At 42.7% G+C, this 27,399-nt stretch overlaps 1 protein-coding gene across 4 annotated transcripts in view; it reads right to left on the reverse strand.

The window, feature by feature from the left end:
- Positions 1–27,399, reverse strand: part of PPP4R1 (protein phosphatase 4 regulatory subunit 1) — an 803,115-nt gene that overhangs the window by 714,764 nt on the left and 60,952 nt on the right. For all 4 annotated transcript variants that reach the window (XM_085607334.1, XM_085607333.1, XM_085607331.1 and 1 more), the window contains exon 3: positions 9,498–9,633. In XM_085607334.1, coding sequence (XP_085463460.1) covers positions 9,498–9,556 — 59 coding nt within the window. In that variant the 5' untranslated portion in view covers positions 9,557–9,633. The remainder of the gene's footprint in view (positions 1–9,497; positions 9,634–27,399) is intronic.

Below are 27,399 nucleotides of genomic sequence, written 5' to 3' on the forward strand. Positions count from 1 at the left end.
GGTCATAAAGCGGCTAAGGAGAATTTATGTATTTTTAAGAGCTAGAGTCTCAGTGGCAACCTTTGGGGCTGGAGTCTGGGGACATGTAAATTGCAAACCATTACAAATAATGGAAAATAAGTTTGTAAGGAGACTATCAGTGCCCCAGAGTTCCCCTGTTGCTTTTTCCAAGATGAAGTAGGAATGAGTTACCTGAATTGGCATTACAACCGCTGTGGCTTTGGTTAAAAATCTGGAAAAGCCCTGGCCTAGATATACCTTGGTTAAGATCTGTCAAAATGAATTTCTCTCAAATGGGTGTCACAGAATATTACACAAATCCTGACACCCTAAAAAAGGTAGTATTCGCCTCTATTTAATCTCTTTTTAACCAAAGCCATCAGCGAACAGATATTACCTGTAACATGCATAATCATCTAAAGCCTTTCTCCTGGCTACAAAGAGAACCGCACTTTATTTACAAATTGATCTAAGTGAAAGGAGGACATTTTTGCTGACTAGGTTGAGGCTAAAAACAATTCATTACCTAGTTGCTTTTCCTACCCGAAGCACATGGCTTGCATCACTTCCAGTATGCCCCTGTGATAGTCGTTCATGCCAAAGCACTATGCACTTTATCTTACTCTGTAATTTCTATACCCCCCAGAGAAAGCGATTTATTCGCCCACTTTTACTTGCTGTTGGGATCAGAAACCACAAACTGGCAATCGAATATTTACTCTCATTAGAACCAACCGAAAATATATACTGTCTTTTAAATTATCGTTTTAATGCTGTTAAGATCCATAGCGGATATTGACTATTGCTCAAAAACGTATAATCTGTGTATGTGTACCTGTTGGCTTCTAAAGTTTTAACTGTAAATATGTATGTGCAACCTTTTATGGCTCTTTTAAGAGTCGAAAAAAGTATTTTCTGATCCGAACACAACGATCACATACTAAACACTTTTATCAGATCTTTCAGTGCAGGAAGTTAATGGAACAACGGCTCACAAATCCATTAATCTAAGAGGACACACATACAAATGTAGTCATTGTAATGTGTCCATCCCCCCCCCCCCCCCAACAGCTCATTCATGCAATGTTTTGTTGAAAAATTTACCTTAGATATTTACATCTTGTGTTATAGAACCCTGGGAACATTGGCATGTCAGAACGTCTACCCCATGCTATGAATCTGATGTGAATTAGGTTATATTTAGAGCAGTCAAATGTCTGTTTCGAAAACATATTGCACTGTCCTTACATAGAAAGGTTTCACTTTTTTGTGAACTACTTATTTTTAACCACATTAGTTTAGCTTCAGCTCTCGAATGTATGAACCAATCAGACTTTGTTATTTAGTTTGTCCAATTTCCAAAGAGTTGCTTTAAAGAGCCTAAAGACCAAGGGAATTTATTCTTTGTTCATTAGAAGTTCTCCTTTACTCAAGTTCATTGAATCTCTTTCTTCTATTCTCACTGTAGGAAAATACAGGCACATCAAGTTCCACTTGACTGGCATAAAAAAGGGAATCTCGTTTTATAGATTAACACTAAAGCGGGACTTTGCTCTGCAACTACAAGGAGTTCTTTAGATGGAACAAGTCTAAGGTTTTCTTCCAAATGGCCGATGTTTTTAGCTTTGGCACAATTTACACTCAAATTCTCTCATTTAACAAACTAATTCAGTGCGGATTGCTTCATCCGAACGCTTTACTGTGATTTATCTAACATGAAGACATTGTGTACAATTGCAACATTAAAAGACTAAACCTGGTCTTCTCAAGATATTTCTTATATACACTTCTAAGTACTATGTAATGTCAGCAATTTATATATTAAAAAGTATCAGGCATCAGATGCAGCTCTATCTTAGCCCAATGTGGGTATTTAACCCCATTAGCATCTCAACCACTGCTGCCTACATCCGTCTCTGTCCATTATTTTTGTACACCAATATGGTTATTCTTGGAGGGCCTGTGTCAATGTTCATTCCTTATAGAACCATAATCTATGGTCTATGCACTGTGCTGCAGGCCACTCAACAATTTTTCCATGGAGAACTTACATGCTGTTTACCCGAGTAATGAATTCTCCCCTTACCAATCTATGTTGATCTATAGTTGATTCACCAAAATCCAATTTTAATTAGGAGGTAACGATGGTTTAGTGTTCTCACTCCTCCAGTTTTAGTTCAAATAAATTCATGAAAAATATTCCCTACATATTTTACAGATCACCTATAATTGTGCTGCTTCCTCAACTGATCCATTTTCATGCACTGAGTATCAGTTCAGTTCTTTTTCCTGCTTCATTTTGCTCTAAACCTGCAATCCAGACATATAAAGCATAAAGTCCGATTCATTTTGGGTACAATAAAGTCTGCTAGTGTTTCCTCTCTTAAGTTGCTGCACAAGCCCAACTACTTAACCTAACTCATGGGGTTTGAAATTAACTAACTGGTTTGGCTGTCTGTAATTTTTTTCTGTTCTCCCATATTATAAGACACACAATTGTTATGACATTTTAGACAGACCTATTTAAGTTTCCAATCAGTAAAATGTTTTACCTTAACTGCTAATCTATCTTCATTTCAACACTCCATGAACGTAATGCAGGTATGCCCATCTTAATGCTATCAGAGACTAGTGAATTATGTTGTTCATGCATGCCCATCTTAATGTTATCGGAGACTAGTGAATTGTGTTAACATGCCACCACAAAATGAACTTCAGCTAACATTCTATGCTGTCATTATATCCTGAAATGTTAATTCTAACCCAATTAGCTGATTTCAAGAGAGTTCAACATGTACAGAATCCAACTTTTTGATTTCTACTCAGCAATTGGTATACATCTTTCTTGCCCATGTTTATTTGCAAGGCAATTCCATCTTTTGTTGCACAATAACATTAGTGCAACTATAGATGACATGAAGCAAGAACTGGAGATGCTCTTAGGCACTTATTGTACTTCTGAGATACAATTTGTATAAATTCCTCTATTTCTTCCCACTATTGAGGTCAGTGTCTACTTTATTTGTTGGGCAATGAAGTTTGCTATTCTCCCTAGTACAGTTAAGGCCACCCACATCTTTTTGACCACAAGAAGAGGTATTTTGCGGTTTTATCTGGTGGAGTAAATTTTTTCCCTCAACCATCAGAGAGGACTCCTGTTCTTCTTGTAATGGCACTCTGCAGGTGGGTACCATCAGGGAGAATAAACCGATGGGTACAGGTCTACCTCTTCCTTTGAAGTGTCTTTATTGTCCCATATATTTAAGTCGTGGACTGTATTGTCATGTTCCTATCGGAGGCTTTACAGTGTCACTTCACATGTCATGTTCATGCTTCTTCTGATCATTGGGATGTTGCAAAAATTCAGCAAGAGCTCTCCAGATCCAGCAGGCGGCACTATGACTCCGAGAATGCAGAAGCCACTGAAGACACCACACCACCACAATGTATAAGAAAATATGAGAAAATCATACAAACAGAGAATCCCATTTAATTTTGCCTCTGCAGTTCTTGCTTTGCTTACACAACCCAGAGATTTCTTCCCAAGTCTAAATGGCTGCAAGTCTATTTCTTTTTAAGGTGCCATAGTTTTCCTCTCTCAGACATTATGGTTTATCCTTTGTATATTCCAATAGAATAACCTCAGCTCGCTGTTTCCACTTGATATTTCTCAAAGTTAAAAGGCAGACAGTTACAGCAACTTCCATGTACACCAGATATTAACGTGTAATAACTGCATCAATCAGAGATGCATTGAATCATTAATTGGAAGATGCAATCTAAAGAAGATTAATGAAAATGATTAAAAGAAAAAATCATTAAGTCTTCAAATTAAAATTGAGTGCTAGGAAAACAATTCGAAAACTAGGCAGAACAACAAAGTAAAGATTGGTAATCACCAATTATGATGAACACTACCCTACGTTTTCCTGCCGGGGTTAAGGGAATCAGGTCACTCACTTTAGACTATACATCCCCTTTTAGAGTTAAGGTCTGCAACTCTGCTCATATGAAGCACACACTACATAAGCATAGCACTGCTGAGAGAGGGCATTTTGATCCCAAGATTAAAGGAGAGGTTTTCTTAATTGATAATTGGGGTCGTTGGGGGAGGGATGGAGTTATGGCATTGTTTCACATTAAGAGACTCGCCTCCAGGCGAGGAAGTGAAGTTAATTTCCAGTTAAATAGGGCTCAGAGATTCTTTTCTTCATATGGTTCATATTCTAGGGTAGTAGTAATGATGTTGTCTAAGGTATTACATTCTGTAAAGCATAGCTGTAAAGATGACAGGCAAGGTAGGTACATAACTGTGATGGGCTAGCTACTCACTGACACATTTACATTCATTAACATATATTGACCTAATGTAGACTTCGCAGACTTTAGGACCACATATTAAATAAGTGCTGAGATCTTACTGTTTCTCACATAGTATGTTGAGGGGACTTAAAACTGTATTACATATTAATCAACCGACCCAGGCTGTACACCTCACAATTGAAGATGAACAAATTAGAAATAGAAGTGCAAAATTGCCATCTGGAGATCCCAGCGGCCTACAACAACCCAATACACACGTAACCTCTTGGTCCATTACTCACGTTCAGATAGATTTCGGGTTACTGTCACACAGTATGACAGACTAAGTAAAAGACACTGCAATATTTCCAAGGATGCCATTGATCACTCTTTAATCCTCCAGACACTAAAAAGTCACTTCACAACAAAGAAATGTAGATGCTGGAGTCTTCTGAATTTGTTTTTCTGTTAATTAATTTAATTGTAATTGCAATTTGAGATATACAGGCAATCCTTTAACACTCAGTTGGTTGTGCTTTGATCTTAAGGGTTTGTGTGCGATGATGTATATTGTGTATAGGTTGGCCGAGCCGTGGGTGGAGTGCAGCATGGTGTTCCTGTAGACATGCCCTGCAATATTCAGGAGGAAGGTCGGAAAGATGGGGGGGGGGGGGGGGGGGGGGGGGGGGGAGAGAACGGGGACAGGGCTGTGTCTGACTGTCTGAGTAGATCGCTGTTACGTCTGGCATTTAAAGCAGGAATTACCACATAGCTGAATATAGCAAAAGCAATGAAGGCTCAGTGACTAGGAGCGACATAGGGTATTGTTCGGTTTTGCATGTATATGTGCGACTTATTCCTTTATGGAACTCATGCTGAGGACCTTAGATCATTGGCATAGAGGCTTCAAAGTGGTTCCAGACTCTGCCAGTTTGTCGTTGGAGCAGCTGTGTTCTGTCCTCTTCCTGGCAAACTTATTTAGATATCAACAGCTCGGCTATAAGATACTTTTTATTCTGCCTGACCAGAAACCCCCCCCCCCCTCCCCCCCCCCCCCAAAAAAAACGGGAATGTGCATTTTTAAAGTAGAATTCCTAAAGGCTACTTCCCAACATCTAAGATCTCTGGAAACCGAGATTCTAGATTTAGAATTCAAAGGCTAACAGAAGAGAGAACACAGTACAGTACTAAAGATCCATGATAAGCAAGCATTGGCATAGCCAATAGCTCTCGCCTTTGGGACCTTATAAGTGTTTAACCATGCAACAGTATGTTGTTGCAGGAAGGATATTGTGCTGCATAACTAAATACTTATAAGGCCCCAAAGGTGAGACCTATTGGCTATGCCAATGCTTGTTGATTATTTTGGACAGATATTGAAGATGGTCTCATTCCGATTCCTCCTTCAAAACTAAAATGCACATCTCAGAAAAATTATCGATTTTATTGTTTCATAGTATAATGGTTCTATTGCTGCATTTCAGTGCAAAAGTATGGAATAGCAAAAGCCTGAAAGGATCCTCATGCAATCCTATTGTTGACAAATTAACATTGAATGCAGCTTTCTTTCTTATTTGAATGGTCATAAAAACATAGCTACATATACATTTTTCCTTGATATTGTTCCCAGTTCTACTTATATTTCTGTTTTACTTTGTAGCCAATCTTTCCTGATAAGGCGCTGCATTTTCCTGCCTTTCGTTATCATGCTTTGAAAATGTGCTGTATAAATGAGGCTCAACATCTGCGAATAATGCAAAAAAGTTGTAAGAAGCGGCCTTCCGTATTCATTTAGTAAATGAAATTGCTTGGCAATTATGGTGGTGTTGTAACCAGTACTTTAAAGGGACAGTTGCTCACACGCACTGAGTACTTGCACCGCTTGAGTTTCAAAGGGCGAATACCTTCTCAGTGGCAGTACAGTACTTTTGATGGGAGAGTTCCGGCACTTCTCAGTAGCACTTAGGTATTCGGGACAATGGGAACCTGGTTGTAACAGTGGGAAAGACCAAACTTCAAAACATGACGACAGCATGGGAGGCAGATTAAAAACTCCGAACGCTCGCGTGCTTCAATTCCAAGCACTGAAATGAGGCGGCCGGTTGTTTTGGGGCGTTTTAAATAAAAGGTGCGTTTCACGCCGAGGGCAGCGGCTCCTGCGCAGCAATCGGCCGACGATATGCGCATGAAATAGACTGGCACGTCCAGGGAGCATGAGATGGGGATCGGGTGCAGCGCTTGCCAGGAAAGGGCTAGCTTCAAGGGAGCTTGTTTCTGTAAGCACCAAAGCACACAGCTGCCAAAGATATGCCAAATATAAAGCAAGGTAGCAGCTGTGTGAGGTGCGGTCACCATTATTACAGCCCAAAAAACATAATAAAACGCGCGGCTTGCATCGTGCTGGCAAAAAAAAACAAGTGTTGGCAGCGCGCGAGCGAGCGAGCGGCCGGAGACGCAATATGTGGTGGGGGAGGGGGAGAAGCCGGAGTTGTGTGTGCGCGTGCGTCATCGTGATCGCTCTGAAAGCGAAAGTGATCGCGATGACGCACAAGTTTTCAAAGTGCTGCTGGCGGCCGGCTTCGCGCGTGCACGATCGCGTGAACGCAAGCGTTAGACCAGCCAGCAGCACTTTGAAAAGCCCACATACAAAATGTCTCTCCGAGCCAGCGCTCATGCGCTGGGCTCAGTGAGACCTAAAGATAAGGGATTTCATGAAGACACCAGATCAGGAAATCATGCTCTAAGGAAAATACACATAAGCTAGAAACAAAAATGGACAGGAGATGGACTAGGAGGGACATCGGCTTTGGTCATAAATGGACCTCGAGAATATGACAATATTACATACATCACCTATCCTAGCAGGAATACCATATTCTACCACAAAGCAACACTTGAGATATTTGTGGATTATTCCTCAAAAAGCTACGCAACACACAATGCACCGGCTATGTTGCAAATCTCCAAATATCTGGAGGAAATGGCCCAGGCATAGGTGGACACTGAAATAAGTGAACGAATTAATGGTCTCGTCAATAGAGATTGCGACTGCTATAAAACGTATGACTTTACCTTCTGAATATGTATTACAAGGCTCAAAGGGATTGTAAGTACGATCCAACGGTGAGGGAAGTCAATATAACTGATTTTGAAGACATGCAAAGATCCAATTGATTCTCCTCGTTGCCAACTCTGTCACTACTAAACATTAACAATAAAATCATAGCAAAACTGACAGGCAATAGATTACTGCTACTGCTGCCCAATTTGGTGTAATCCAGCAGTCTGGATTTACCCCAGAAAGATCCAATATGTATTCTCTTCGAATGCTCCAGGCTGTGGTCCATGTACGGACTCAAAGCTGGCAACGGACGCATTCTTATGAGAAGTGGAAAATGTATTCAACACTATGTGGCCATTTCTTATGAAGTGCTGCACAAATTTTTTTTTAGATCTTACATACAAATAACAGTAGCAGCACACTACAGTTAGCAACTATGTCACCCTCATAGATGTGCTCCCTCAAGCTATAGTCACCAGGTTAGGCCACACAAATGAAAAACGAAAAAATACGACAGAACACCCCACACATATCAAAAGAAATGCAGATATGTTAAGTGGATGGTTAGCACACTGCTTCCAACTGCAGCAGCTGCCATGACATGCTGCACATTAACATAACAGAACATGTTACATTTTGTACTCACTCATGCAACAGAGGACTTTCGCCAATAGTTGACCAGGTTACCATGTTTTCAATGGCACTTGCCACTTAGGTGACAGTCATATCACAAATAAAGGGGGATAAATCACAAAGAATATTGCAAGCATGTCCAGCACTCAAAAAGCTCCTGGGCAGCAATACAGCTAACACTCCCACCAACAGTCTTCCACCATCTAAAAGACTGGTTAGCAAAAGGTAAAGAACACCAGCCAGATCTCACCCACACTAAAAATCATATCGCAATAGCACGATTAAAGATGATACCTACATCTATCTATATAATATAAATATGTATTAGATTAAGGATGTATCAATTCTATACTTGAAACTCATTTGATGTAGACACACATTGGTAAGTGAGGATACCAGAACTTGGTGAAAACACACACTCCATATCAACAGTTCCAAGACACCATACTAATGACACTTGTGCTCCGTATAAATACAAATAACAATGTTCTCTGTATGCTCCAGTGGCTAAAAGGATTGAAAATGTTGGATACAAATGTCTGACCTGGTAACCAATAGTGGTCATTACATCTATTAAATAGATTTCTACTCAATGAGGGAGAAAATGTTTACAAACATACTGTATACCACAAATAGGATTAGGTTTATCAATATGTAGAAGTATCTGCTAACTCCAACAATCAATATGCATTGAAACAAATCAAGTGGTCTCCAGGACCAGGCAAAGCAGAACAAAACTGCATTCTACAGAAAAAAGCTTAAGAGTACATGTTACGGAATGAATGTTCTCTACCATTAGTTTTTTTTCATTACTGCAATTTAACAGATGGGTGATTTCATTACAGCATTAAAGTCAAACCTGCTAGATGAGTGGGATTTCGTTAACCAAAACTGTGAAAAACGTTTTTAACAATAGAATGTGGCATCCCTAAAATTATACTGGTGGTAGTTCTGATGCCACACACAAAGCACTATATGATTTCTCAATAAGTGATGTTCATACAGGATCCAGAACCGGATGGTGAAGCACAGATTCTCAATTATAGATGGCAGATGTGCATGTATAAATTTGCACATGTACAAGTGGCCATCTCAATAGGATTAAAAACCTAGACTGGACTATAAAATATCTTCACTAATACAGCATATTACCGAGTTTTATGCAACTAAAACAAAAGCAAAGAATAGCTTTAAACAAAACATACATTTGATATACCTTCTAAAAATATATATTTAAACTGGCATAAGGAAAAGTTTGGGGGTAATGGTAGATCTGTCAATCATGCGCACACTTCCAAAACATCGGAATACTCGTGAAATTGAGGTTTTCCAGTAGTAAACTAAAAGTACTTTCACTCGTTTTGTCATTTTTTTTACGTTAGTCTGTTTGCGATGGCCAAATAGAAAGATGATAATCTCACTTTGGCATACCACACATTCCTTTAAAGCATACAGTAGGAGAATTAAGAGGCATTCTAGTCAAAACCTATTACAAGCATACCTGTTAAATATGTTCTCACTTGCTGCGTACTTTTCCAGTCTCCCCAAGGGCGTCAACATCTCATCTTGTGAGACAAAGTCCAGGGCTGAAGGTATAATAATCACGTCAGATTCCGAGCTGTAGTCATCCACGCCAACTATCAGAGATATAAGAAACATTTTAATAAATGCTTGAGATTTGCAGGCATGCTCAGTGGCAAGTAATGATTCGCCTAATTCACAATCAAACTCAATTTTGACATTAAAGCACAACGCAGCAAACACCTTAATGACAACCAAGGAGAGAAATGTGCACAGGATCCAAGCAAGAAATCAACTTACTCATTTACAAAGTCACAGCCACAGGCGGTTCATTTCCATGGAAATACAGTTGCTTCTTTAGAAATTGCGGGAGAGGGCAATGTTAAGTAGTACATGAGATATCTGCATGCCATTAGAATTCCCCCACCAACCACATTATCCTTAAACTGATTTTGTATAGTTAGCAGCTGTGCTTAGTGACTGCCCCGTCCACTGCTAAGTTTTAGAAGGATCACTGCTCAGCAGTTCAGGCTTGTGCTTGAGATTTATACACGGCTGAGTAGCAGACAGAAGGGGTAAAATTGTATACAGTAGTAGACAGTGATCATCTGAAGACAGGTATGTTCCAGACCTTCCTCTCCCCCTTTGTTCAAATGTCTGTACTTGCAGAAGGAAGCCAAAGAAAAGCACGTTTGGGGTCTAATTAGCTCCTCAAAAGGCACTTACTAGTAGTCCTGGCTGCATTTATCATCACTGCAGAGTAGAGCTTACAGGTCGGAGTACGGCCGCACAAATCACTGCGCCTGATCTGACAGATTATATGAGCGAAGGTGTGGGACTTGAGATCCGAAAGTGCGCACACACTACACATGCAGGGGTCTCCTTTTCTTTAACTTTAGTGATTGGCTTAGAACGATTACACAGCATGGCAGTAATGGCCCTAACAAGATAAGCAGAGTTCATGATGTGCGATCTTCAAGAATAAACCGGATGCCCTAAAAATTAGAAACCCAACCTTTTCGCTCTACAAATCATGGACAAGTTACTGCTCAGCCTTCCTTAATTCTAAGGCAAAAGGCTTGCTCATTCTTTTTATCCAGATAGGATTTGTTTAGCTCCTCCAGGCATCAACAAACCAATGAGGGTCATTCTCTACGATGTAATGAGATCATGTCTACGCAGAAGAGGGCTCTGGTAACCGCCGCAAATGGGTAATGGCTGGTCCCATACAGCGCCTTCTCTTTAGGTTGTAGAGTATTGATATGTTTTCCAAAGCAGGTGAAACCCAGATGGCATACCGGCGCACATATTATCATACTAGCCAATACCAATCCTGCCGATGGAACGGATTATTTGCCTCTCAATTTAAGGACCGGAAAACAGCCAGGTTTTAAGGTGTTTTCTGAAAGTCAGAAAGTTGGATTGGCTTTTCAGCTGTTCAGGTAGGTTGTTCTAGAGATGGGCTCTGGTGTGGATGAAACTTCTGGCCCCCAGCTGGATCTTCTAATTTTGTGAACATTTATTGTTCTAGAATTAGTAGATAGACGTAGCCTGCTGGGGTTGTACCAAGTAAGATTTTTCCTTTAGGTAGACTGGGGCAGCTCTGCATAGGGCTTTGTGAGCGAGACAGAGGGCCTTAAATATAACTCTTTTCTTCACTGGCAGCCAATGAAGCTCTTGTGGATCCCAGAAGCTGACTGGAATTTTCTTCAGAAGTCTCGCTGCAGCATTCTGGAGATATTGCAATTTTTGCAAGGATAGCTGGTGAATAGCTACATATAAGGGCACTGCAGTAATCTAGTCTTGATAACACAAGTGCTGTCACCACATCATTTTTAGTTAGAAAGTTATCTACAGTAAGGTAGAGTAAAGAGAGATCTGCTTATTTCTTGGAAGAGATAATCGTGCTACCCTTTGGAGAGGATAAAGTTACTGGTTCAAGATTAGGTCTAATAGAGACAACACATCCTCTTCGGTGCTACTGTACGTATTCATTCAAAAGACTCATACAGTGCATGTGGAAGCATTAAAGATCTAACTAACCATACCCGGTGAATTTCAGTGTTTGTCCAGTTTTAATCATAACCTTAGTAGCCTTTCTACTTATTTTTTTTGAACATACATGTTTAGTTATTGTTAACTGCAATTTCTAAAATAAATATACGATTGTTTATGTTTTATAATGGATATCTGGAATTTCCGTGCACCCTAAACAAAGGGGCATGGCCTCTTCCTACTCCCTGTGCTCATTACTCCAGCACATACAGACTCTCTGGCTGCCCTCAGAGCAGAAGACTGTGTCCAGTAACTTGATACCACAGAAACAGGTCTTTGGTCTCTGCCTATTTCCAAACTGCCTTCCCGTATAGAACACTGGCAATAGCTTTCATCCAACTAATACACCCAGTAGGAAGGATATCTTTATCGTTCGGTTCATTAAAACCTTTACAATTACAAATAAAAAACAACCTATGCATGACGACGGCATTTCAAATCACGGTACAAAAAGAAGGTTGACACAAGTTAACAAAAGGGTAAGAAGGGATAGTGAACAGCAAATTGTAGGTAGTGTTATTATGATCAAACTACTGTCTAGGGTAACAGAGTCTCCTAGCGAAAAAGAAAAAGTCCATAACGGAGACGGAAGGAGAAAGGTATCCTAATAAGAGAAACTGCTATGACAATGCAAGTGTTTTTAAAATCAACTAAAAAGTGGCCTACCCAAGTCATCCAAGTGCTTGGGCAAAACCAATTAATATAACAATACACTTCACTGTTTAAAAAATGCTTTCTAGCATAACATGGAACGAATCCGGATTAAAAAGATGTAGTGCCTTGACTGTCAGCAACAACACCCATTATCCCTGCTCTGAGAATACAAAGTGTAGCAGCAACAAATGACAGACGGAATGCTAAATGAATCAAACATTCACCCAGTCAGAAGATCTGGGTTAAATCCATCATTCTTTTTCTCATTACACCACCCCAGCTTGGACCCAGCCATATGCAAAATTAGTCGATCCTATTCCTCATGGGAACAGTCCAGCCCGAACTGCCAAGCCAGGTCCACCCTGGACCAGAAACAAGCATCTTAGGACAGGTTTCGGGCTAACACTCATCAGCCAGGCTAGCTTGAATCCAGTGGCACAGCGAGCAAGGGACCAACATCTGGTCATACTCATCCCACTTAGGTCAAAATGTGTAGCAGCAACAAATGGAGTGGCATAGTGAGCATAAGAACAATTGATTAATCCAGATCTGTAACTGGGGGTTTGTGGTTAAAACGTTTTAGCACTCTGCCCACCATCTTGTTGTGTTTTCTGAGAATACAAAGGGCACAGCTTTTCACCAGGCTCAGCAAATGGTAGGTCCTCCCATCATGCCAAATGCACACTACACATAGCTCCAATGTTAGCTGAACACAGACTTGGTCTGAGCCTGGCAGGCTCTGGGCAAAGGGAATCATTCTGGCTATGCCTTGTGCACATTTACTCTTCTCATCTTTTTAGGTCTGGCGTAACATCGCACCTGGCTGCAAGACACGGTTACCAATACTTTAACAAATACATATAGAGAAACATCTACTGTTCTGTAACATGGAGGGAAGGTAAGCGCCAAACTGCATGGGGGGGGGGGGGGGGGGGGGAGACAGCTGGGGAACAGGGTTCGTCTCGGCAGGAACGTTTAACATCCGGTGATTCTGGAAAAATAATGTAATCTCCCCCGTGCCTAACAAAAATAAATGTGTCCATCTATAACGAAACTTGTGCTCATGTTGCGCCTCTGATACCGGATATCTTTTGATCCAGTTTGCGCTATATAAAACTTGTAAAAATAAATAAATAATAGCACGTGTGTCCACTTAATGACAGCACTTTATTCGCGTGCTGAAACGCATCATATTATGCGATAGGAAACCTACCTCCTTGGTGCTACAGCAGATGTAGGCCTGCACTCGCTCAGCATACGTGTGTACACAAACTCAAACCAGTGTGTCTCTGGAGGAAGGCAGCACTGTGGTATCATGTGCTACCATTGCTGCCAACGAAAAGCCAAAAGTGGTTATTGTGGAAATGGGAATCAATGAATCGCTCGCTGCTCCAATTAGAAAGCAGGGTACCCGTTGTTCCCACTCTGAAGCTGCTGTGGCGGTGCCTTCTTTTATACATATGTGTGCATGAAAATGGCTGTTTGCATTTAAATGCACATGGGTTGTGTTTGGTTGCCCATATGTGTTTGTTATAGGACGAGAGGGAGAAAGGATATAGCCTTACGGCTACAGCGGGCGACCTCGAAGCTGGGGAACAGCTAGGGAATTGGGTTCGTCACAGCAAGGACGTTTAACATTCGGAGATGCTGGAAAAATAACAGAATCTCCCCGTGCCTAACAAAAATGAATGTGTCAATCTAGAACGAAACCTGTGCTCATGTCGACACTCTGATACCAGATATCGGCGGCAGTGTGCAAACTTCGGGAGCAGCAAAGAAAACAAGTAGTCCCTAAATGAGTAGATAACAGCCAGCAGCGGAACTAAATTGTAGTTGGTCGGTGCTGCTTCCTGCAAAACGGAAGTGACGTATCGGAACAAATGCCAACCTTGAGCCAGATAACACGAGCAATGCCAGAATCAACCAATGGCAAGCGACAGGAGAAATTACCCACCATATTTGGGTTTACTATAGGTCTTGCAACAGCGCATGCGCTGTCTATTCGAGACCTAAAAAGGCATCCCTGTCATTCTGTAGGTGAGTGGATGCATTGTGATGCATGTGTGGGTGTTTGCTATCATGAATGATGCAGTTGCCATCATCGCATCACCTTTATTTATATTTTTACTGATGCTGCACAGCATATGCAGAAAGCATCTTGCTTTTTGGAGATAATGCAAAGCATCTGCAAAAAGCACTAGCAAAGCCAATGTCGACAAGGAGTAACCTGTTGGCTTTGCCAATGCTTGTATGGTTTCTTGTTACAGTACTCTTATTTTTTAGTTAAAACTCAAGAGGCAAAGCAGATCCATTGGCTTTGAAAGGTTTTAATGTTAGAGTCGTATGCAGGTGGTCTGTAGGTCGGGCAAAAAAAAAAAAGGCAAAAGAAGCACAAACTGCTAAATTTGATACAAATTCAATTACGGAGTTGAGAATTATTTTTAAGAGAATTCGTTTAAGCTTCACGGTGAGAATATTTTGCCATCACTATGTCACACGTGTTCCACAAAAAATATGCAAAAAAAAAAAAAAAAAAAAAAATGATTACGCAATACAATCCTAATATATAACCAACCAGCGATGCAACAAAAAATAACCCTATCACTATTTTGTGGCTAGGTAAATCACAGCACAACTACAAAACTGTGCTGTCAAGCACCCTGACGGACCCAGATCCGGTAACAGCTCATTAAAACTGCTAAAAAGAGAAAGAAAAAAAAATAGAATAGCTGCGCAGAGATTGAAGAAACATATGGGGCCATATTAAAGAAAGTGCCACGAGGGCTCAACGGGCGTTTGTGCCAGCTTTGCGCACCTATGGGGCACTTTGGTATTACAGAAGGGGCCGCAGACACTTGTGTGGCCCCTTCTGTACTACCAATAGCGCTGCCGCACAAGAGCCCCAGCGCTATCTGCAGGGGGCATTCCCTCATTTGCATAGGGGCATGCCCCATTCAAATGAGGGAACCCCTTTGCCTCTGAGCCTGTGCTGTATTACAGACGCAGAGGCAAAGAAGCTGTCAGGAGGTGCACTGATAGTGCGCCAACTAAAAGGTGGCGCACCGTCAGTGCGCCCCCTGATGGTAGCCCTCTGGCGGGGGAAAGAGGGACCCTTGGACCCCCCTAGACATCTCCTTGCAGGCAGGTGCAGTCACTGACTGCACCCGTCTGCAAGGGTCTCTCTAATCCAATTCAAAAGTACAGGCGGGTTGCCGCCTACACTGTAAACACGTGAGTTTGCGGCTGCCTGGGGGCAGCGCATTTATCGTTAGAGCGCACTTTTATTGTTAGGATTCAGGTGAGATCACAGCATGCAGACTAGAATTGTGTTACAATACTCAAGCGTATAGGTTGCAAGCGCCTGTACGACATTTTAGAAGTCAAGTGGTGGGATGAAAGGTTTGACCTTTGTTAAAAGTCTGTGTGGGCAGAAGGCGCTTTCCACCAAGCAGCTGATACAGGTAAGCATGTTTAGGTTTTTAGCGAGTGTTATAAGAAGGGATGGCGGTGCAGTCAATGTTTTTGAGAGTGCAAAGGAGTGCATCACAGCATCTTAGCCTTGAGAGATGAGAGGGAAATCTGTCTTCAGAGGGTGCAGCTTTAAAAGACTGACCGGCAGCCATAAAAGAACATTCTTTAGGATACCGTTTAAGTGACGTGCATCATCTAGAGATGGGATTTTTAGATAAACTGAGTGTCATCTGCATACAGAGGATATGCAATATTGACTTGTATCAGTATCTAGGGCTCCATATGGAGGTTGAAGAACATGGGGTCAAGTACACAGCCCTGGGGTAACCCCTGACAGTCCAAGGCAGAGGTTGACAAAGATTCCAGCTCAGGACAGTGCCTTCAATCCCCATGTGTGACTTTAGGCTGTGGAGAAAAGTATTGTGCTTGACTGTGCAAAAGGCAGTAAAAATATCAATCAGACAAGATTCAATTTGTCAAGAATACATTATATTCTATTTTACTTTATTTGCATGATTAATTAAAATATTTGCAAGAAACAAAGTAGGATAAAACTTCTCTAAAAACGTAAGTAAGTCATAAAGTGTATTGGGGCAGGGCGCCCTCGGAAGACAACTATGGGTGCCCCGGGGGTACCGGAAAGGCCTACCCAGAGACAGTGCTGATGACATCAGGAGGGCAGGGCCCGATGGACTTGTGAACCCGGAGGACGTTTCGGGAGGGGGGGGGGGGGGGGAAGAGAGGAAGCATCAAAGGAGACTGAGCAGAACAGCGACTGGAGCGAAAGAGGCGGCCACTCGAAGGAATCAGAGGACATGTCGTAGGAAGGAGGAGACCAGTCAAACCTCGTGGAGGACGAGATGGAGAAACCGGGGAAGACGGAAGACGAGGTTGAAAACCAACAACCAAGAGCGGAGGCGTCCCCAGCGGAAGGCTCCAAGGATGAGGCAGCCATGACACTCAACGGGTCACGGCTACATGCAAGCGCTTAGAGTAACTGGGCGTGTGTTGGGAGGATAGCTATTCCATCACACCTTCTTTACGGGCACATAGAGACCGCAGGTCACGGGAGGGGGGGGGGGGGGGGGGAAGAGAGACGGATCCCCCTTTTGGGGTTTTTCTTGTACGTTCTGCATTTGTTTTGGTGAATTGTGCTTTGCCACGACCCCAGGGTCATAAGCAGGGTCTGGGCCTTAAACATAACACAAGGGAGAAGGAAACAAGTCCAGCGCTTCCCTAAACACGGGGGTTACCTGAAGTAAAGGTTGCCCATCATAATCCATCCCAGCAGTGTGAAAGTAAACACCAGGAATCCTCTCTTGGGTATAAGCCGGTCCTGAACGGAGAAGGGGAGGGAGAAGTAAAAACGTGGCGAATACCGGGTCGGACTTTAGCATGCTAATGGCCTCTCCTTTTCTTTCCTTGCGAGGGGCGACCGAGGCCAGTGAGGCCAGGTGTACAAACAAGCAACGGACGAAGAGAGAAGCGGGCTCCGAAACCAGAAGAACACTGAGAAAGATAAACAGAGACCGTACTTTGTGTGGACCGCCAGAACTGACCTAAGCGGTCACAATAAATGCGTATCCACCAGCATTCTGGTCTCCCGTGGTTATTGGGCCGGTGACATGTATTTAATACAGTGCTACAAAAGCTACGTACCATTAAAAATGTAGATTAGTCTATTTTACTCAGGAGAACAGATTTCAGGCGTGCATTACATGTTAGTGAAAGCTTTTCCTGAAACTTAGACGTAATCTTGACCAGCCTAATGTTCAGATAGATATTGGCATGATTAAACACCGCCATAATGGCCGGTCTGCATGTCCACACCTTAAGATTGTTATACGATCTATGCAAAAGCTACCTGCTTTCTATATAGAGCGTAGGAGACAGACTTACGACATGCCCAAGGGTTTCTTTTCCAATGTTGAAAAGTATGAAGGTATTGCCTGTAAGCAGTGCGCGCTACTTTGGCAGGAAATCCTGAGTTGGTAGAGCCCCAAGCCAGTGCTGCATAACCTTGTGTTTGGTGTACTTCGAATAATTTGTACCTAGGTACGCCTGGTGAGCTTTCACATTATGTGTGTTTATCACCATCAAAGGCATGACTTTGCAGTACTAACACGCTTTAACCCCCTTATCTGCTTACCTTGTGAGCACTGACCGAAATAGACTTTTTAAACACTGCATGAGTGACCTGTTGGTTCCACAACTCCCCTGCCTGGAATGTGTCTAAAGCCTTTTCAAGGAAGTGAAGATATAATGAATTGCTGGGGCTACTTGCAATTTTGTGCAAGTTGAGACTGTCCAGGGTACCAGGTCTTGAGGTTCATAGTTTGTGACACAAAATAAGAAATGCTTGCTGTCCGGCTATTACTTGATCTAACAGGCCAAATTCTAGGAGCATTTGTGCAGGGGATGTTGTTCTTGGTAGGCAAAAGATAGACATGTATTTTAGCCACCAGACCATTGAAGATTCTTGCACCCTCTCCCAGCAACATTTTACTCCCATATGTTACTGATGGCATTAACTTTGCCTTCATAACCTGGAGGATATTAGAAAAACTAGGTGGCATTTTTTGTGTGTTTTTAACGGTCAAGGAGGAGAGTCCACTGGTTTCTCATTATAGTTGAGAGCCATCAGTGATGTGGAAACTGAGAGAAGGTCTGTAGAGTCATTGGTCAGTGAAGAAACTAATTGGAGACCTCCACCCATCTCTCAGGCAAGTAGTCTTGAGGTTTGGTACAAGAATATTGGTCTGATGACCCTGAAAAGTTGGCTTTAACAGCTTTTTACCTGGTCTAGTTGGGGTCCGAAGACAGAAGATTTTGCTTTAAAAATTAGTTTTTTTCTACTTATTTTCCTCATATCGCAGGAGGGATGGATGGATTGTCATAGGGTCAAGACACCATCTTCTTACCATCATTCTGAGCGGTCTCCTCCCTTCATTGAGATACTTACTGAACAATGGGCCGGCGGGTTGATTTTCCTCATTAGTTTTAGTGGTGCAGTCTCTTGGAATTTATCGGACATGGTCATGTTGCAGAAGTGGCTCAAGTCATCTACTGTGCAGATCATTGAGAGTTTGTAGGACAGACCATACTTTTGGTGATAGTTTGCTAGTTCAGATTTGTTTGCCGACTGTGACCCTTCTATTAGGCTGTTAATTTGCCCTTCAATTATTGCTTTTTCCAAAGTTAAGAGTCCGTTGGATGACATAACCTTTCATCCAGTCAACCGGTAGCATGGATTTCATGAAGATGGAATTTCTATTGCCTATAAGGTCAAGTGTAGAGCCTTTTGAGTGAGTTTAACTGCTACAGAATTGCGTCAGGACACTGCTGTTCAAGACACTGCTGTTCAAGAAGTCTGAGAAGTTCTGTCTGAGGATTGCAGGGGGTTCCACTGAATTTTCAAATCACCAAGGAATAAATTGTAGGTGGGTAAGAGGGATTGAAGAGTGTTATAATCAATTATCTCCTCTGTGAAGAGTTATTGTCACTTGGTGGATGGATAATGCCATGGGTTTGGTTGGCTTCAAGACTGCATAGTAGATCCACCTCTATACATTTAAAGGTGAATTATCTCTCCACATTAAAACAGGTAAGTTGTAGGGTGTTACTGTGAATGACTAACACAACCCCAACTTGTCCTACTCTCTCTAGACGTTTAACGGAGAAGCGCAGAGGAACCAGAAAATTTATCACTGAATAGTATAGGCTATACAGCCATGTTTCAGTGAGGAAAAGGATGTCTAACTCATGTGCTTCAATCAATTCAGCTAGTTCAGTGTTATATTTAGCTCTGATCTACACTTGTGCAGGATGCATTTAGTGTGGCTTTTGTAGACGTTGATGTTTGCTCTGAGGTAATAGTAACATTGATGTTGTTGCTCAGGGTAGGTGGTCTTCCGTGACTGCCTTTATTACGGTGCATAAAGCCCATGATCCCGTTATGTTAAATTGTTTGAGTGTAAAAGTTTTGTATTCGAAGGCTTGCGGGCCAAGAAGAAAAGGTCGATGTCATTCTGACAGATTGGTGGCAGCCCTTATGGTTCAGGAGGTGGGGGGAAGGCTTTTATTGCTGCGAGGGGTAGTAAGCCTCATAAGTCTGGGAAAGTTAGATGAAGGGTTAGAGTAAGATGGTGTCTCAAATATGGTGCTGACTTTGTGGCTAATGTGATCACTGGATTGCAGGCAGTCATATATCCACTTCACTTCCTTGGCTAGGTTGTCTAATTTATTTTCTATGGTGAGAAGCGGCAGTAGGAGTTGAGATTTGTCAGCAAGTGTAGAGTCTAATATGCCATTAGTGAGTGGGTGAGGGTGGTAAGAATCTGTATGCAGGACATTATACCTGCTGGCTGAGGTCAATGTAGCAGGATAGGATACTTGACAAGTAAAGGTGGTGTTTTTGGGCAGAACAGGACAGAACAGTCAGGACAGTCACTTGTGTGACTTGTGCTAGAGGACTAGCCAAGTTATTATGCGTTTGAGCATATGGCCTGTAAAGGTGGTTTGATGGAATGAGAGGCAAGGAGTCCAAGGGAGTATTTAGGAGTTGGTGAGTCTTAGGGGCCCCCAAGTGGTTCGGGATGTCATTCATGGGGTATGAGACATGGATTAAGGATGTCACCTGAGCTGGTAGTCTGCCGAGGGGGGAGGAGGGGTTGGCTCGCAGGCCTTGAGCGGGTGGTATGCCAGAGGATCAGGTGGAGATAGGAAAGAGTGCCAGTGACACTTGTGAGAAGAGAATGTGAAGGGAGGAGGACATGAGTTGGTTGAAAACTGTACAAGTGGTGGGGTGGAGGGAAAGGCATGCAGGGGGTATCGGGGGAGAATGTGCGGCCAAGAGTAAATTAGAATGGTAGTAGTAGTGATGGGGGAGTGGATATGGTGGGGATGACTCCAGTGGTCTGGGTGGTAGGCGGGGCAGAAAAGGTAGCAGTCACCGGTGGATGTGGACTTACAGTGGGGGTGATGTAGTCAAGTAGGTAGTCACCGTGGGCTATGGACCGGGGGGGGGGGGGGGAGGAGGGGGGCACGGGACTCTGGTTTAAGCTTAAAAATCCACCATATTACAGGAGAGTGTAAAAAATATTGTGGTTATGGTCCAGAGCATGAATCACAATGTTTGTTGTTGTAGATGAATACGAAACTGGATGAGGTGGGAAGATGGAGAGTTTGTGAACAGAAGGGATTCGGTTAGTGCTGGTCACGTATATGCGACTGATGAAAAGCTCTTTCCATCTAGGAGGTGTGGTATGTGTAGCGGATAATGACACAGATACCACCATTTCAATGATGAAGTAACCAACAAGCACAGCACAAAGCAATTAAGAGAAAGAGAGGAAACAATTGCCTTTGAGACCTTACAGCCCACTACAACTCTTTTATAACAACTTTGTAATATTTACCAATATTTTCAAACTGTTAAGGTTTGCTCCCTTTGTTGCTTAGGAGTCTTAAACTAGACGGCCATGTTGTACTTCCACTGATCAATAACAGCACCAGGGATCTTCCATTCAGACCAATGAATGCAGCTTTTCAACATTTGCCATCTAATAGATAAGTCCTATGTTTAGCTCTTGGATCATTTGAAGATTATTTTTTTTTTGTAACTAATTTTTGGCTAGAGCATCACAAAACCTAAGTAAACAAACAACCTCCCAACACACAAAAGGTGATGGGAGGAATGTTTGCAATTTGTCTAACCACAGACAATATCTTGGGGTAGCATTCTAACCCATCAAACCAAGCCACACCAGACTGATGAGCCCCAATCGGGGAGAAATCAACATTGGCTTGCTTGTGTTCTGGTTCAGGGAGAACCTGGCCTGGCAGTTTGGGATGGACTGTTACTACTGGAGCTAGGGCAAGACTGCTTTGAATGTGGGTGGGTCCAAACTGAGATAGCGTGGTGCGCAAAAGAACGTTGCGTTGGAATGCTGCCCAGTGAGTGCCAGTGGTAATTCATGCAAGAATTCCTCCCATCACCTTTTGTGTGCTTTATGACCAAAAATTAGAGGTCTGTTGAATTTGTATTCAAATGAGGAGTTTGTTATACGTAGTGCCCAAGTCTCCTTCTACAAAATATATGTGGTAACCCTTCAAAGGACCATAACAGTTCACGCAAAGAGGCTCATACCACTAAGACAACTCAGACAGCTTTTAGCTAAAGTGAATATTACTGTTCGGCTTCCCGTTAATCAACTTCTCTTTTTGGTTTCCTCTTCATGTGGAACTGCCTTCTATTTGGTCACATTTTGAATCACCCTTGGAGCCATTTAGTGCTTGAATTTTAGTCGAGTAACACAGATAGAGGATTGTCCACTTTAACCAGAATGAGTGTCAGTATTTTAACTTGACACCCATTAATGTCAGAAAGATCAGCGATATCGAATGTAATGAAAGCGTGTTCCACATTGTCCCACATTAAAAAAAACATCACTAGATAAAATTGATAAGTGACTAACAATCATTCCCTCTACACTCAAAAAAGAAACAGTTTTCACACACTTAACCCGCTGACCAACAAAGCACTTGAATGCATGCATTTAAAGGTCTTGAGTGGATCATGCAGAAAAGAGTAGACAGTGGTTCTGGGTGAATATTCCTACCCTTTCTTTATAAAGAGTATTGATCTTCAGATTGGTAATCAGACTACAACACGGTTAAGCAAGTGTGCTTTATCGCTGAAAGCAGAGAGGATGGCAACCTGTAAGGCCAAAACCCTATTCCTGTGTTTGTGAACACATTATTCCTGCAGCTTTAATAGGGGAGGCTTATGACCCATTGAGTCCACTTTTTTTGCCCTGGGTACAAGAAGACTAGGTCCAGTCTTTTAGGCTTGTCTCCAGCAGCAGGTTGAGTTCACTTCTGAACTTCCACAGGGCCAGGAGGATTCTCACGTGGATGCCTGGAGATATCATATTTATGCCTGGCACTCGCGGGTGGGTGGGAATGGCTCCTGGGGACACACTAACCAACAGTTATTCAGTAATTACAAGGGGACCAAAGTCTTCTGTAACACTAGACTTGGGGTTGAGGGCATATGCGGGGAGTAGTCTTCTCATATCGAATACTAAAATCCAGTTTTAAGCAGCCCTTGTATCCTCAACAACCTCAAAGATAGATGTCTGGTTTAACAAAGCTGGTTTTTCAGCAACTAGACAGTAGATATAAAAAGTGTTTTCGGTATCCTCAGTTCTTCCTGTCAAGTGCACCACAAATGTCATATGAAGAATCTAAGCAGACCTGACAAGCAGCTCTTGACACGGATGTTAACAAGATGTCCTCATTGATTATTTGCAGGCTTGTATGTTAGCGTCATCTGCTTGTGACAGGGTACGCCTCTTTGAAGTTAATCAAGTCCTTGGGCACAGGCCATCCTTTCAAGGATACAATAATACCTCCTGCACACCCAAGACTTTTGGTCCCTGTCCTATCAGCAAGTTCACACTTTATGCACCCTTAAATGCTAATTATTGGGTGACATATGTCGGAGAACAAACTGAAAATTTAGCTTCCCGGGACTACAGGCATAGCAGAGGTAACTTTTTTAAAGTCACTTTTCCAAAATATACATTGCAAATCCAACTATAGAATAAAAGTTACGTCCTCATTGTGATCCTTTTTTAAGGTACAGGCTAGGCAAGAGGAAGGGACTACTAAATCACATCTACCTTGTTCTTCGGCTACACAAAGCGATAGTTATAAAATGGAAAAAAAGACAGATTTCGACTGAGGGGATGGACGTAGCACTTATGAATAGGTTCCACGTACTCTTGAAGGAGGCCAAAGGGGAAACAAAGAAAGAATTAGACATTCCGTCCCAAACTGCGAAAAGAAAAGCCGGACGTTGCAGAACAGGCTGGCCTGACATTACTTTTACTTATACTAACTGAGGAAATTAAAAAAAATAAACACAAGGCGCCTGTGACAGTTTAGAACTCAAAATGACAAAACTTACAGACAGACTACATAATACGGAAGCCTCCATAGAAACATTGAGTAATGAGGTTGAAGGCAACCACAGGGAGATTCAAACACTGAAAACAGGGGGAAAGGAATTACGGGACAAGACTGAATCATTAGAAAACACCAGAAGAATAACTAAAGAGCGCTAAATATCCCGGAAGGGAGAAGATTTAAAAGGTTTTGTGATCAGTCTGATAAAGGAGTACGTTTCCCTCCGTAGCTTCATAGGACCTGGGGGGGTGACATACAAAGGGTTCATCGAGATCCTTTCAAAAGAAACCCAAATAAGGAAAAAGCCAGGTAAATATCAGTTAACTTCAAAACGTACTCTTTTAAAGAGCAGATCCTATTGAAAGCCCAGAAGGCCAATAGCTTCAAGAAAGGCAAAATGTCCTTCTGACTCAAGACAGGCAATGGGAGTTGGGGAAATATATAAAGGAATTACATCTTTAGGTGCTACAGCTCAGTTGAAGTTCCTTGCAATGTTCAGGATAATGTGAGACAACAAAATGCATAACAAAGGAACCCACTACGGTCAAGAATGTGCTGCCACAGATAAAAAGGAAACATTAGCATCTGTTGGAGAGAAGTTCAAGGGTATCATAAGATACCGAATTCAGTTGTGTAGAGCGTCCACTAGGGTGGGGGTGCTTGGGTGGGGGCACATAAGAAGGTACAGAACGGACAGAATTTGCACAGGGCGGTGAGCATGGGGGGTGGGGACACAAAAAATGTATTCCCTCATATGAGACAAAAGATGTCAGAAAGATTGGAAAAACCGCCAAGATAGGGAGCCTTATGAGATGATGACAAAGTAAGTTGAAGGGTAATGACTTGTAATGTAAACGGGCTCCAGGTACATGGCAGGAGGAGGAGAATTCTAGTATACCGTAAACAATCAGATAGCAATATTATAATATTGCAGGAAATTCACCTACTCCATGTAGAATGGGACAACATTTTAAAGGGACAAAATTGCTTTAAAAGATGTAGAAACATCTAGATGGACTGGGCGACCCAACAGTTATTAGTCAACTTAAGAAAGATAGAATAGAGTTTTAATCGATAAATGGAGACTCTGCCTCTTTATATATCATATGGGATGCTTACAAGCAATTATCTGGGGGGAGGATAAGTTATGCAGTACAGAAAAAAAAATTAACACAGGCATAGGATGAGTGAATTGGAATGAAAAATCAAGGCATTACAAAACGTTTCAGACTCCTGCCAAACTGTAGGAGAACAGGTAAATCGAAGTAATAAATTAAAAGCAGCAAAAAGGAATTGCTTGACTATTTAGAAGGACTTATGTGGGGGGAAAAAACGGGAGGCCAGCAAATTGGCTCACTATGAATATGGGGAAGGTTATGGGAAAGATCTGGTATGGAAAACAAGGTAAGATAGTTGAAAAAAAAATGGAAAAAAATCAGATAAAGGAAATAATCAAGGCGATAGGCTAATGCTGCCTAGAAGATTCAGATATAGAGCAGGCTTTTGTACATTTCTTCCAGAACTTATACACCAATGATGGAGACATTACAGAAGAACAGATAAACAACTGATCAAGGAAGAGGCTCTCCCTATACTACAGGTAGAGTTGCAGAACAGCTTAAATCAGGAAATAAGTACTGAGGAAGTTGGAAGAGTGCTAAGGGGTCTAACACAGGGGAAAGCCCCAGGCACGGATTGTTTACCTAGTGAGCTATACAAGATAAACTTACTTGCAGTATATTTAGAGGGCCATGGCCAACCCAGCTCTTGGGACAAAGTAACAATCAGTATAATCTTAAAGCCTAACAAAGATCCTAAAGTATGTGAATCATACATGCCAATATCCTTGCTAAACTAGGACTACACAATTTACACGCAAATCATAGTTAAAAGATGATTGGAGGGTTTGTACATGTAGATAAAAAAAGGCTTCTTGAAAGGTAGACAATTATATGAGCTGACCCATGATTTAGTGAGTGCAACCGAAATAGCGATAGATGGAAATTCCCCGCTTAATCATTAAGGATTTGGAGAGCGTGGCTGCATCACCTGTGAGGGTCGAGGAGTTAGGCGAACATTCTGCCTGTTCTCCTATTGGTTGAACTTCCAGCTCATGAGGTACTTCCTGAACTGCTGGAGCTCTGAGGTGCAGAGGCAGGTTGCCCTAGGTCGTAGCAGCCAGGTGGGAGAAGGAGTGGCCTCCACTGTTTGTCTGGCGGATGTGTTGGGTGGCTGCTAGGGAGAGGGATTCCGAGCTTAGTTTCCTGGTAGTTTGGTGGAAATTCATTTGAATGTTGAGATATGCCAGTCCTTCGTTGTGTAGTGCCTTATAAGTGTGGGTGAGCAGCTTGAACTGGCAGCCAGTGGAGTTTCCGGAGGTGAGGAGTGATGCAAGTCAGTCTGGGGACATCGACGAAGAGTCTGGCTGCTGTGTACTGGATAGTCTGGAGTTGTGTCATGAGGTGGGCAGTTAATCCTACGTAGAGGGTGTTGCGGTAGTTTAGTCTGCTGGTGACAAGAGCTTGCATGGCTGTTTGCCTGGTGCTGGGTGGGACTCATCTGAAGACCTTCCTGAGAATTTAGAGGATGAGGAAACAAGCAGAGAAGACGGTGCTGACCTGCTTCTTCATGCATAGCTGGCTGTCGAGGAGGATGCAAAGGTTGTGGGCTTGTCTGGCATGTTTGGGGGTTGGGCCCAGCTCAGGTGGCTACCATTTTCTGTTCAATGGGGTGTCCTTGCCTTTCCCATAGAGGAGTACGAGTCGGGTGTCGCTGGCGCAGGAAATTATGTTGAGTCTGTGGCTCTTGAAGTTGGCCATGGTGTCTTGTAGACAGTGAAGATGATAGGGCTGAGGTATGAGCCTTGAGGTATACACCGCAGGTGATGTTCTTACGGAGCAAGTAGTAGGGCAGGAGGATGACCTTCTGTGTTCTTCCTGTGAGATAGGATGCAATCCACTTGAGGGCTGCTCCTTGGATTCTCATCTGGTGGAGACTGTTTAACAGTGTATGGTGGGATTCAGAGTACAAGGCTGCTGAGAGGTCGAGAAGGATGAGGGCAGCTGGTTCTCAGTGGCATTCTGATGTGGTCCGTGGCTGCGACTAGGACTGACTGTGCTTAGCTCTTTAGCCTGATTGGGAGCACTCCAGAAGCTTGTGGTTCTCCAGATGTCCTGCGAGTTGGATGTTGATGGCTTTCTCAATGACCTTGGCTGGGAAAGGGAGAAGGGTGATAGGTTGGTAGTTCTTAGGTTCCCCTGGGTCCGTGGATGGCTTCTTCAGCAGCGGCTTCATGTCGGCATGTTTCCATTTCTGGGGGAAGTGAGCCATGGTAATGGAGTTATTGAGGCCCTTGGCAAGTTATTTGCTGATGGGTTGATTGCCAAGGTTGAATGTGTGGTGTGGACAGGGGTCTGCTGGGGCTCCGGAGTATATGATGGACACCTTTCTTTCCCGGAGAGGATGTTCCACGAGGTGAGGATGTGTGGGTGTACGTCAGTCGGCGTGATGCAGCGGATCCTATCCTCGGCGAGGGGTTGGGGTGCGAAGTCTTGGTAGAATGTTGTTGATTTTGTTGTGAAAAAACTCTGCGAGTGTGTCGCAGAGAGCTTGCGAGGGTGTGATGCATTTGGTTGCGGAGGGGTTGGTGAACTCCTTGACTATGTTGAAAGATTCCTAGCTCGTGTTGGAGCGGTCCTCGATGAAGGCTGCTCGGGGAGTCTTCTTGGTGT

This window comes from Triturus cristatus, chromosome 5_2 (genome assembly GCF_964204655.1).
Source record: "Triturus cristatus chromosome 5_2, aTriCri1.1, whole genome shotgun sequence".
Classification (NCBI taxonomy): Eukaryota; Metazoa; Chordata; class Amphibia; order Caudata; family Salamandridae; genus Triturus; species Triturus cristatus.